This window comes from Ammospiza nelsoni, chromosome 8 (assembly GCF_027579445.1).
Source record: "Ammospiza nelsoni isolate bAmmNel1 chromosome 8, bAmmNel1.pri, whole genome shotgun sequence".
Lineage (NCBI taxonomy): Eukaryota > Metazoa > Chordata > Aves > Passeriformes > Passerellidae > Ammospiza > Ammospiza nelsoni.
The window spans coordinates 13,233,346-13,246,256 of record NC_080640.1 but is presented as its reverse complement, the minus strand read 5'-3'; the positions used below and the strand labels follow the sequence as shown (position 1 = coordinate 13,246,256).

Sequence of the window (12,911 nt, the reverse complement as noted above, 5' to 3'; positions counted from 1 at the left end):
ACTGGAGACAGGGAGGCAGCCTGATCTGACAGCGATCGGTACAGAAACACTGTAAGCTGACAGCAGCTGTTATGCAGGATGGGAATGCCATTCACCATTCAGGATGCTAAAAGTACCCACAGCAAGAGCCCTGCCTGAAACATGACCAGCTGAGAAAGGTGTTTAAGGTTCCTGAAACAGAAAGCAGAATAAAACAAACATATGTGTAAAGCCTCTCATCAGAGATGTCTGCAGCTCATGAACAAACTCTTGGGGTAAGATTCCTTTATGAAGCAGGTCTGAGGATGCAGAGAGCAGCTTGACACTGGGGAGCAGTGCAGTGGATCCATGTGTCCAGCGGGAGAGGCTGGGAGAGGTTTGAGAATCATCTTTTGAATCCCGGCTGGAGATGAACACCACAAGAAGGCAAAGGTATAGCCCAGCCTTTGGTGAGAGGAACAGGGGAATAGAGAAGAGAAAAGTTGCAATAGCCTGGCTGGGTCTGGGGGATGTGTCAGCTGCTAAATGCTGCTGCAGTTTGGAATAAAAAGGAGAGTCATCTGAGGCCTTGCAAACTCACCTCATGTGTGAGTTGAAAGACAAGACAACTGCTGTTTGACCCTATCTCTATCCCATTCATGACAGGACCTGAGAGGGACAAGAGGAACAAACATGGCAAGTCTAACATGAAGAGATGTATTTTAGGGAGAGTTTTCAGCAGCACTTCTCTGAGCTTGGAGGGCTCCTGTGAGGCCAGATGGAGTAGGATGAAAAAAAAGGAGGGATGAAAAAACAGGGAGACTGAAAGAAAGAGGTGAGAAGGAGGAACAGCCTCGCAGCACAGAAAGTTGGAAGAGATCACAGTCAAACTGTGGCTTCGCTTCTTGGTGCTACTCTTGCAATGGATGGATATATTAGTTTTTAATTAATTATCTTACTGCAGTAGTTGGAAGGGGAATCACCTTCAAAAAAGAAATACAAATATCTGCTTTAACAGGAAACTTTTGCTGCTGTAATTTATTGGAAGGCAAAATGAGCTCCGATTACATTATCCACCCGCACAGTGCCGGCAACGTGTACTTCGGATATTGCGCTATAATCCAATGACTGCTCCTGAATTATTAACACCAAGTTGTTATTAGAAAAAGTTGCCTGCCTTATTTCCACCATTGTCCCCCCCCACTCCCTTTATTAAGTTTCAATTGATTCCCCACACCTCCTCCTGCCCCCCAAAAATAAGCCTTCGCCTCCCCAGCTCTTTCATAGCTGGCACAAACGTTACTTGCATTTGGCAGCCTGGTGAATTATTCACGCGTGCCGGGAGCGGCAGAGATATTACAGGTCTCGGAGGAGCCAGCGCGGCTCGGCTGTCACAGTCCTGGGTGCCTGTGTCGTTTGTCCCCCCCGCCGCCCAACCAACCAAAGTTTTGTGGAGCTCTGAGACCGGAGCGCAGTTGAGGGGCAGGAAGAAATCTTGCGGCAGACCCTCCGCGGCTTCTCTCCCGGGGGAAGAGAGGGATACCTGGGACCGGGGTGAGATGGGCATCACCTGGGGTCTCGACACTCCCATTCCAGCCCCACGGGGCCCAGAGGTGACAGGAGAACCCAGCGCTGTGCGCTATTTCCAGCAGCCTCCGGGCGCAGCTGCGCGGGCCTGGCACCGTCTGCCCCCGCCTCCCCAGCGCCCAGCCCGCCGTCCCGCGGTCAGCTCCGCGGCCATCCCGTCCCCTTCCATCCTCTTCCCTGGAACCCAGGGAGACTGGACAGAAGGCGTTTTCGCCTTTCGTTTTTCCCAAAACGAAAGTGGCCCAGGGGACAGGCAGGCTCTGAGGAGGCCGGGGTTGCGCTGATTCCCTCTGAAGGGTCTATCTCGCTTGCCCTGCAGCCCGGCCTTGCCTCTCCAAGACCTGGGACGGGGCAGGGAGGGTCCGAAAGCTGCTAAATCTCATACACAGACCCTGACACGGCCAAGAGGCCTGAAATGTCCCCGACAGTCTCGGTCCCACCTCCCTGCCTTCCAGGGGCGTTGTGCAGATGGCATTTATCGGAGTATCTACGGGGTTTTAAAACTATGAATTGATAAAAATCAAGTTCTTGCCTTGCCTGGAGCTGGGACAGGCACGTCCCGATGTGTTTTTGCCAGGAAGCTTGAGTCCTACTGGATTTCTTGGACTAGAAAATAAAATACAAGAATGTAAAAAATTAAATACGTTCATACGCTCCTGTTGGCCCTACTCGTACTCCAGGGAACTCCTGGAACGGCTACTGGAGCCTCTGTTCCCGGGGGAAAACCCGGGGGTCTGGCTGGGGAGCCATCAGCGCAGACTGGCTCTCTAGCCCCCACAAACTCCAGGGAATCCCTAAAATCCACCAGGAGCTATGGGACGAGAGGGTCCCAAGCTGTGCTAAGAGGAGCAACAACGTAGTGGTTCTGGACATTAGGGATGGGGTCACCCCTGCGTTTCTGCCCCGCTGTGGTAAATGCTCCCCGGGACCCCACGCAAGTTGATTAGGTAGCTGGAGGTGTTGATCCACCCTGGTCCTTCCTTTTCATTTGTGCTCTAAAACGGCTTGTGCGGGAGACGGGCTCCCCTATTTCCTTTACACCAGCCCGAGAGCGTGCCTGCTTACACCAGGCCAGGCACTTGCCCAAATTGGGACTCTCCCCCGCCTCTTCTCCCGGCCCCACAGCGGGACGGCGAGTGCAGTGCAAACACTGCCGTGCCAGCACCACTGTGCGGGGACTTTGCGGGAGGGAAACAAATCCGTCCCAGGGGTAGGCAGAAAGTGCACGGACCCTGGAGCTCGGCTGATCTCGGCGCCGCCCCGAGAGCTGGTTTGCAAGCGAAAATCCCCAGGTGAAGTCGGGGAGCTGGGCACCGCACCTCCCGTCCGCCCGAGGGGGGCTGCTCGTCGCATCCCGCTCCTGGCTGGGTTTCTGGACGCGCGGGTTTCGTCCCTGGTCGGCCCCGTTCAGGTCCCGGCCCCGCGGCCGAAGACCTCCGAGGGAACGGCGACTTCTCCATCTTTCTCTGCCGGGGAAAATTCGGGGCTTCCCGGGGCCGGTGTGTCCCGGCCGGGGCCGGCCGGGCGCGGTGCCCCTGACCCCAGCTCCCAGGCCGGATGCGAGTACTCGAGTCACAATTATTTTTGGTGCAGAAAAGTTTCTTCCCCTGTAAGGAGGTGGTTGCGAGGGAAGGAAGGATCGCCCGATAGCTGTACAACGAGCTCCAGAAATGGGCTCTGCTGGGGAGCTTCTCCCTAACCCTACAGCGTTCCCCCGTACCCCGGTGCCCCCTCCCCATCATAGCTGGCAGCCGACGGACGCCCAGCTCGGGAGCGTTGTTTTCCGAAGAGAGCAACGCCGGGCAGTGCCCGGCGGCGGCGGCATCAGGGGATACCTCTAGGTACCCGTTACCGGCCGTTTTTCAAGAGTGGACTGGGACAGGACCACAGACCCTGCCTTGGCTCTCCGTTCACCGCGGGTCCCACCGGGGCCTCTCCGCCCCTCGGCGTTCGCAGCCCCAAACTTGGAGGGATGTTTGAAGACTAAAACAGTTATTTCTTAGGTTCCCGGCTCGCCCTCCCGGCCTTTGAGAGATACTGTGCCAAGACTAGCTACTAGCTCGAGGGCAGGGGTTTTGCTCCTCTCCCCGCTGCTAACAGGGAGTGGTAACGTGTTTAGACCACTTAAACTAGGCAGACATAGCTGGGAGCCATGCACGGCTCAGCTATGCCGGGAAAGGAGGTGTCATTTGTACGCAGTTACTTTGGTGATCAACACTTGAATGATATATGCCGCCTGCTTTAATTATATTCCTGTGACATTTTCCTGGACAGGAGCGGACAGCGCACAGCCAGAGCCGGGCAGCCCCGGGAGCGTCCTGCTGCTGCCCGCCGGGCCCGGGACTGTTCCCGGGAGGGCAGCTGTGCCCACACCCCGAAATACGGTTCTGGAGACGGCAAGAGGAAAGGCATCCAAAGATGCTACTCCTAGCCTGAGATTTTGTTGTTGTTGTTGTTGCGTGTCCCCACTCACGAGGAGTTTTGGTTTCAGCTGCAGTTTTCTCCTCTGTGAGGAGGAAACGCCGCAGCTTCACTCCCTTTTCTTCCACGTTGGAAGGCAGGGACCTACACCGACACTTCCCAAAGGTTTGGGAGGAAGCCCTCATCCATTCCCGGGGACATCCAAGGGCAGCCGTGGCCCCCAGCCCTGCTTGTCCCCGTCTCTCGATGGGGGACCCGACTCAAACTTCTGCCTGCCCCAGGAGTAGGTCAGTTCCAGGTCCCGCTCAGAGGGGCTGTTGCAGGCAGAAGCAGGGGGGGGAGGGTGTTGGAGCGCATTGGATGAGGGTGTTCTTCCCCAAACGACCTCAAAGCTGGGACACACGACTAGCAGCTGAGTCCCGGCGGGACGGGCAGAAGAGCCCGGCGGGATGCGAAGTTCCGTGGCGGTGGCAGGAGCAGGCCCCCGGCTGCCCCCGGGGCTCCCTTGCTCTCTGGAGCCCTCCAAGGACAGTGAGATGCAATGGGACACGCCGGAGGGCACTGAGAGTCCCTAATTCGGGGTTGGGTGTCAAACGGGCTGCCAAAAAAGAAAATTAAAATCATTAAACTCCGAGGGAGGGAGATGCAGCGGTTGCAAAGAAAAAGTAAGCACAGGACAAACGAACACAAATCCGCCAAAGGCAGCACCGGGCAGCCGAGAGCACAGCGAGAGCACAGCGGAAGCCCGCCGGGACAACCGCCGAGAGCCGGGGGACTCGGGGAAGGCGGCCGGGATCTGCCCCCTTCCCTCTCAACCACCCTTTTTTCAGTGAGGTGCTATCTGAGGAGGGACGCTGGGCGCAAGGGCAGGCGACAGGCCTGGAGCCATCGGGCTGAGCTCTTCATGCAAAAGCAGAACCCGTCTATCCTCTACCAGACAGCGGCCGAGGCAAACGAGGAAGGGTTCCTCTGTGTCGGGAAGTCTGTACTGAGGCTGCTGTCCGTCCTCCCCCGGGCACTGCCCCTATTAGGGAGCAAAAAAAAAAAAAAAAAACAAAAACAAACATGCAGGGTGCTTTGAAAGCCCTGTCCTCCCGCTCAGGAAGAGAGAGGAGACGCAGGCTGGGGGGACAACGGAGGATCCAAAACTATTTGTAGGATTTCGCTGTGTCTGAATCACTTTTGCTCGTGCCCTGAACGAAACGGGCTGTGCTCGAGATGGGGGGAGTAAGTTCCTCCCGTGTCCGCACTCCGCTCTGCGGGAAAGGCTGCAGCCGGGAACCGGCTGTGCTTTCAGAGCATCCCGTACGCCCGCCAGCCCGCCCAAACTCGCACTCAGGAACGAGGCTATTTTTCTTTAGTTTTTTTTCCCCCTCCTTTTTATTTTTTTTAAAACCTTATTTCTGTAATTATAACACCAGCACCCCGGCTGAGTTCTCAATAAAACCTGGATCCTGACATAAAACGACACGCTGGAAAACAATGCGAGGGGACACAAGGGAGAGGAGGAAACTCTCTAATTGGTTAAAATATGTTTAAATCACTTCATAAAACCCGAGCAAAGCGAAGCAAATAATCCACCTAGCAAAGCAAAGAAGCCGGGCGATTTAGAATCAGTGTAATTCGCTCCCCCCCGACCGGCTCCCCCCCATCTCCTCGCAGTATTTGATATGATGAATAACCCAATATAGGCCTTTAAAAATAGGTCACTGCATAAAGAGACTCCCAGAGAGCTATAAAAAATGGGAAGAGGGCGCTTTAAGGAGAGGAGCCATTTGCTTCTTTTGTGCTTGTTTGGTACCTAGCGGCCTGGGAGCTGCCAGCCGTCCTCCCCTTGGCCCTCAAGGTGAGGAGGGAAAGTTGGGGCCCAGTCCAAGCCCCTATCTCTCTTCCTGCCCTACCGCCTCTCCCACCACTTCCCGTCCCGTCCAGCCCCAGCCCGGGCCGCGGCTCGTGTCCCGGCCGAGGTCCCCCCGGGGACCGTGGGGGAGCGTTCACGCCCGCAGTGGGGGCCAAGCTGTTCACCCTGGCTCTGGGCTTTGTCTCCGTCCCTGCGGAACGGCGAGACAGAAGCGGGATGGTGATCCGCGTTGAAATTCTAAGGAGCGGGTCTGGCCCCGGGGAGAGCCGGGCCGGGCCGGGCCGGGTTCCCCGAGAGTGGGGGACACAGCAACCCCCGCCAGCCCTGCCCCTCTCCAGAGCCTCCCGTGGGCTCGCAGCAAAAGGACTCGGGCTAGAAACCGGCCCTCCCCGACTCTTTCCCCCCGCGCTGCTCCCGGCCAGGACCACCCAGCACCACCGGAGCCCCAGAAGCCGCCGCCATCCCCGGAGCGCTCCCGGCCCGCAGCCCGCCACGCAGCCCCTCCGTGGGCTCTCCCGACACCGGGGGGCCCCGCTCCCGCCCCGGGCCCCGCAGCACGCTCCGACACAGGGCGCTGGGAAAGAGGAGCACGACAAATTCGGCGGAAACCTTCGGGTTTTATTGGAAAGGAAAGGTCTGCCTTACCTGGAACCAGGCTCTCCCCTTCTTCCCCTCATAAAAAAAAAAAAAATCAAAGGGCTCTGGGTAGAGCTGGAGAGAGACATTCTGAATAACCTGGTAGCAGAAATTAGCAGGAGGGAGAATAGAAAGAAAACAAACAAAAAAAAAAAATCTCGGGGGAAAGAAAAAAAGATACAGCCGGATATTTTTCGGTTTGTTTTGTTTTCGCTTATTATTATTTTTCACTATACTGTATTATCCTGATGCAATAAAGGCTGGTTTGTAATGTAATTTAAAAATATATATGTCCAAACAAATAGCAGGGCCAGAATATGACAAGTGCATTCAGCATTATAATTCAACTGGGCTCCACCTCCATACCGCCTCCTAATTAATGGGTCTCCGAACTTGCAAAAGCCTGCATTGGACAGAGAGAGAGAGAGAGAGAAAGAGAGAGAGAGAGAGAGAGGGCGAAAAGTGTCATTGAAGATAATTGATTACCTCCCAATCAACAATAACTTGTTAGCAATAGTCAATTACCCCATCTCTTCTCGCTTCTTTCCCCCTGGTCCGAGGTCTCGGTACGAGGGCTGCTCTTCCCCTCGACGAAGTCTGCTTTTTCTTTTTCTTTTTTTTTTTTTTTTTATTATTTTTAAAAATTATTTTGGGGTGGGTATTAGCTTGAGGTGGGGGGCAGGGAAAGTGCTGCGATTTGGGGTGTTTCTTAAAATAGCAGCTAGAAAGAGAAAGAAAGAGGAGAGACAGGGAGAGAGAGAGAGAGAGAGAGAGAGAGAGAGAGAGAGAGGGAGAGAGAGGAGACAGACAGGAGGGGGGGAAATCTCCGACCCAAAACCCTGGGACAAGAGGTACGGCAGGACCACCTCTCGGCGAGGGACCGTCGGCAGCTCTGCTCCGCTCCGCGCCCGCCCGCTGCCCTGCCCGCCCGGCCCGCCGCCCGACGTGGCTCTCCCCGGGAGGACCCGGGGCTCCTCCGCCGGAGTTGGAGGTGGGCTTCAACTTTTGCTCGCTGTCTTCGCCGCCGTCACCCCGCGGTCCCGCCGGGGGCTTCTCCCCGCGGCAGCGCATCCCCGTCGCGGGTGGGGAAGGCAGCCCCGTGCAGCCCGGCCCCACCATGACTTCCAAAGAAGAACCCAAGCCCTCTTCGGGGGAAGAACGGCGGCGGAGCCCCTTGGATCACCTCCCACCGCCGGCCAACTCCAACAAGCCCCTCACCCCCTTCAGCATCGAGGACATCCTCAACAAGCCCTCGGTGCGGAGGAGTTACACCCTCTGCGGAACGGCCCACCTCCTCTCCGCCGCCGAGAAGCACCCCCCGGCCGGGCTGCCCCTCTCCGGCCGGGCGCTGCTCTCCCAGACCTCGCCCCTCTGCGCCCTGGAAGAGCTGGCCAGCAAGACCTTCAAGGGGCTGGAAGTCAGCGTGCTGCAGGCGGCCGAAGGTAAGCCCCTCTCAGAGCAGGGGGTCCTCCAACGGGTGGGTACCCCGCTCCTCCCAGGGCCTGGTTTTCCTCCTCTCCTCGTCCCCCGCCATGTCCCAGGGTGTCGCACGGGGTGGGATGGGGGTCCCTGCGCGGCCCGTACCCGGCCGGTACCCGGAGCATCCTCCCCCGTGGCCCTCGGGGTGCGGGAGAGGGGGCTCTGTCCCGCTCCCTCCAGATACCCACGGGGCAGGGGTGTGGGGTCCGGGGGCTCGGGTCGGGGTGGACAAGGGAAAGCGGGGACAATCTGGCGGCTCGTCGGCAGGCCGGGACGGGATGACCATCTTCGGGCAGCGGCAAACGCCGAAGAAGCGTCGGAAGTCGCGGACGGCCTTCACCAACCACCAGATCTACGAGCTGGAGAAGCGGTTCCTCTACCAAAAATACCTGTCGCCGGCGGACCGGGACCAGATCGCCCAGCAGCTGGGGCTCACCAACGCCCAGGTCATCACCTGGTTTCAGAACCGCCGCGCCAAGCTCAAGAGAGACCTGGAGGAGATGAAGGCCGACGTGGAATCGGCCAAAAAGCTGGGCCCCAACCCCGCCGTGGACATCGTGGCCTTGGCCGAGCTGGAGCCCAGCGCCGAGGGACGGGGCAAGGCGCGGCCCGGGTCCCCGCCGCCGCCCCCCGCCGCCGCCCGGGAGCCCGGCGCTCCGCCGCCGCCCCGCCCCGCCTCGCCCCCCACGGAGCGGCCCCGCAGCCGCCGGGACAGCGAGGAGGAGGAGGAAGAGGAGGAGGAGGACGTGGAGATCGACGTGGATGACTGAAGGGCGGCCGGCGTGCCCCCCCACGTCCCTCCCCCCCCATCCCGAGAGCTCCAAACCGGCACCCTCGGCCCCCCAGGCCGGCCCCGGCAGCGCGGCGGGGCGGCCGCTCCCCTCGGCCGGAGCAATAAGCAATAGAACCCCACCACAGACACACACCCCCGATTAATTTAGGGTAGAGTCGATATCCCTCCGCCTGCCACATCTTCGGAACGGTGCAATTAAGGACGGCTTCTGTATAAATATTTAAACTTATATATTGGAATTTTTTTCCTTCCCCCTTCTTTTTGAGGTTTTGATTATTATTTTTTTCTAATAGCTATCAGTGATGATTATTTTATCTATAAGGGAGACGCGTAACCTTGGAATAAACCTGGCTTCCAACAGATGTTTGGGAAAGCAGTTGTTTTCAGACTTCCGAAACAAACCATTTAAGAGAAGATTTAAGTTAGGCTTAAAACGGCAACAGCAAAAAATTAGCTGCTTTCCTTTCTTTGCATGTTTCAGATGTGCACGAACTAATTTTTTTCCCCTTAAAATATTTTTTTCTTTCGCAATCTTGGGAACTTGGGGCTGGGTGATAATGCAAGTTGAAAAATATATACTTTCTTTTTTTCCTAGAGCATAGAGATTTGTCTCCAATGCAGTTTCTGCCTCATTTTAACAATTAAAAGCTATTTTTACCATTTTCTGCTATTGTTGTGCTTTTATTAAAAAGCTGCCTTTCGTATTTTTGATATGAAGGTGGTAACAAAAAAAAAAAAAGGAAAAATAAAAAAAAATCCTAGAATTATTTTTTACTCTTTTTAGAATTTTTTGCATGCTATGGAAATAAAAAAGTACAAATCCCAAAATCAATACATTTAAATATTACGCTATAAATTTAAAAAAATTGTACAGATTTAAGACCTGGTTTTGTTTGAATTGTACAAATTTTAAAAAGCCTGCTATTTAAGTTCCGATAGGGACAATGTCGCTTTATTTACTGTCTCTTAGAATTGTACAGATAGCTCTTTTTTTCCGATACAATAAAATCCTTACCATTTTAATATACTTTTTAACGTCCTTCATTTGTGACCGAAAAAGCACCCCGCCGGTCCGAGGCTACACCGGACTTTTCCCCCGCAGGAATCTCCCATCCCGTTTGCATTTAAAGTTACTCTGAGAGCAGTACCTGTGAGAAAAAATGACGGGAAAGGAGCATACGAGCTAGATCAATATTATTATTTAGGGTTTTTTCCTAAGTCTAATGCCAGGCAGAGTTTAGCAGAGGAAGAACGCGGAGCATGGATAAGGCCGGAGGTGCGGGCAGCGCTTCCCGGGCGCGGGGGATGCGCGGCGGCGGCGGGAGCGCGGAGGGGCGGGCGGAACCACCGGGACCCCGGGACGCTCCCGCGGTCAGCGGGGCATTTCCAGCCTGAAACTGCAGGGGAAAAAGAAAGGCAGGAAAAAAATAATTGAAAGAAAAAGCAAATCCGAGCGGCAGCAAGGAGTTATCAGCGATTTGGACAAAAGGAGCGGGGTGTGCTGCGGGGGGAGCTGCCCTCCGCCCGGCTGGCCAGGCCTCCCGCGTCTGGGCAAAAGCTGCCACGGGGACACGGGGATGGAAAATGTTTCGTTTCCTACCTTTAGTTCTTTTTCTTTTCATTTCCTCCCTCTATTTTTTTTTTTGTTTTGTTTTTTTTTTTTTTTTTGTTTTTTTTTTTTTTTTTTTATTTATTTTTTTTTTTTTTTTCCACCAAAATTAAAGCTCTGGTGAATGTATTCTCTCTTGGCAGCGTGACCTGCCTTTGGAGTCGAGCAACGTGTGTTTCTCCCTATTCTTTGTAAAATTTATGTGAGAAAGGCAAATCTGGTGTACAGTGGTGGAGTCGGCAGAGAAGTGTCCAGATAAGACAGGGTTGGTTTGTGGGTTGGATTTTTTTTTTTTTTTTGGTCCAGTTTCTCCGAGGCTAAATAAATCTTTCTCCTCTTTGAGAATGGATGGGGTTGTAATTTTTAGCGTAAAGCATGAAAACTGGGGACAAATGAGCCCTCTTCTCTGAAGTGACAAGCGACAATGGAGCATATACAGCCTCCTGCGGTTCGCCATGCTGAAACAAGCGTGCCCCTCCGCAGCAGAGAGAAGGCGAGCGCTTGGAGACCATATGGTTTTTGAATTTTCTTCACAATTTCCAGACAATTTGATGGATTAGGTTAACCCTCCCTTCCACTGTTTAACTCCACAACAATGGGAGCAGAGCTGTTCTCCCTTCGTCGGGGCATCTGTGCGCTTCTATTCTTTTTTCTTTCTCTCTTGGTATTTGGAACAAGCCTATGAATTACAATGAAATTCACTTTTCTTTAGTATTATTTGGAAGAGCACTTGTTTTCCGCCACCTCCCGCCCCCACTTCGCCATCCCCTCTTTTTTCCTTTTTCTTTTTATTCTTTTTTTTTTTTTAACCTCCGAATGATAGCTTTGACTTCTGTCCAGATCTCTCGGAAAGCCTTCAATCTTGTCCTTAAGTGTTTTTATGCTAAGCAGGGAAATCGTAAATGCTGAGAAACTGTGACATTTATGTGAAGATCTAGTTAAAGGGCTTTATTTGTTTTCTTTATCTGTTTTTTTCCCCATTCCCTCTCCTGTTCCCCCTCCTCTCCTGTCCCCTCCCTCCCCCCAGTCTTTTATTCTTTTGTCTTGGAATGGATTTAATGAGGCTGCAAAGAGTACAATTCACTATAACCAAGAAATAAAAAATAAAAAAAAAAAAAAAAAAGAAAGTGGCTGGGTGTATGGAAAATAGGCTGGGAGTTAATTTGGGTTTCTGATCTATTGACTTCTGAGTGCAAAGAGAAGAGATGCCGGGCCGCCTTGTACCCGCAGAAGTTTACCACACGTGGCTGGGGCGGGTTAGTAAATAAAGCCTCCTCCTGAAGATTTGTAGCCTGTTAATTTGGCTAGCCCCGTATTTCCAGATAACTGGGATTTTGGCTGTTTAATCTGCGTTTTGACAAACAAAAGATTTTTTTTTTTAGCTTAAAAATTAAGCTCTGGCTTGTGCGCGTCGTTTGTCATCCAGTTTGAAATGCGCCGTTCCCTAGGATCACCTACATGAGGAGATCTATTGCTCTGGGTTCGCTCTTCCTCGAATTTTAGATACAATACGGGTTTTTGTTTGTTTGATTGATTTTTCCTTTTCAGTGGTATGTTTTTTGGGGTTTTTTTTCTTGTTTCTGCTCTTTTTTTCGGGGGACGGGAGTGGGTTGGTGGGTGTGGAAGTGAGACTGCTGTTTGCCGGGTGGTTTGGGGTTTTTTCCCCGCAGCAGAATTGGGACGTGGTGGCAGCTCAAAATCGTGTCCTCTGGGCTGACCCAGCCGCAGCCCTTCCCGGCCCACTCGGAGAGCTGCAGCCATGGACGCGGCATGGAACCCCTCCTGCCCCCCCAAACTCCCAGATTTACCCCAAATTAGGGATCTCGAGATCTGTCTCGCCAAGCCAAGGGCCGCCGGCCGCTCCCGTCCGTGTCCAGCGCTATCCCGGAGAAGGAGGGCGCTGGGCCGAGACCCCCGGCTGGAACTTCATGGCCGGGGACACCTGGGACGGCGTTCCCCTTGTCTGGCCTTCAACCTGCCCGCAGTACTTCCTGCACGGACTCACAGAGGGGGCACAGTCCGTCCCGTGTCCGCTCCCGGCAAACCCGCAGCGTTTCGGAGCTGCTCGCCGCCAGCCCGGTGCTCCGTGCCCTGGGCACTGGCTCACCGCGGTTCGGCCTGGGAAAAGACGGGCACGGGGTAGGGGGAGACACGAGCCTTTCCCGACAGGAAAATAAAGGCGTTAATCCGCTTAAACACCCCAGGTCCTGGCCCGGAGAGGTGAAAACTAACAACTGGCAACAGGGTGTGCGGGAACATGGAAGCGCCTTGCGAGAGCGAGCTGGGGGCCCGGAGGTCGCTCATCACCCGCCCCGTCGGGGGCTGCCCTGTCCCGTGTCCCCCGCGACGGGACGGGAGCGGGCACCGGGAGCGGGCAGGTGCGGGCAGGGGCAGCGCGGACGTGGGGACCCCCGAGGGTTGGGTCCAGCCCGCACCTCGACCACCGCTGTTCCCTCCCCGGCAGAAACCCCATTTCTCAAACGCAGGAGCCGGACATGCCCTCCTGCCTGTCGCCCTGCTCCCGCCCATCCTCCCGCCCCTGCCATACCCATCCTTCATCCCCAAAC

General features: G+C 54.8%; 1 protein-coding gene across 1 annotated transcript; it reads left to right on the top strand.

Moving 5' to 3' along the window:
• Window positions 1-7,193: 7,193 nt before the first annotated feature.
• LBX1 (ladybird homeobox 1) lies at window positions 7,194-9,743 on the top strand. Its single transcript, XM_059477205.1, has 2 exons — window positions 7,194-7,905; window positions 8,210-9,743. The coding sequence occupies exons 1-2, from the start codon at window positions 7,581-7,583 to the stop codon at window positions 8,710-8,712; spliced, it is 828 nt and encodes a 275-aa protein (XP_059333188.1). The 5' UTR covers window positions 7,194-7,580; the 3' UTR covers window positions 8,713-9,743.
• Window positions 9,744-12,911: the final 3,168 nt, after the last annotated feature.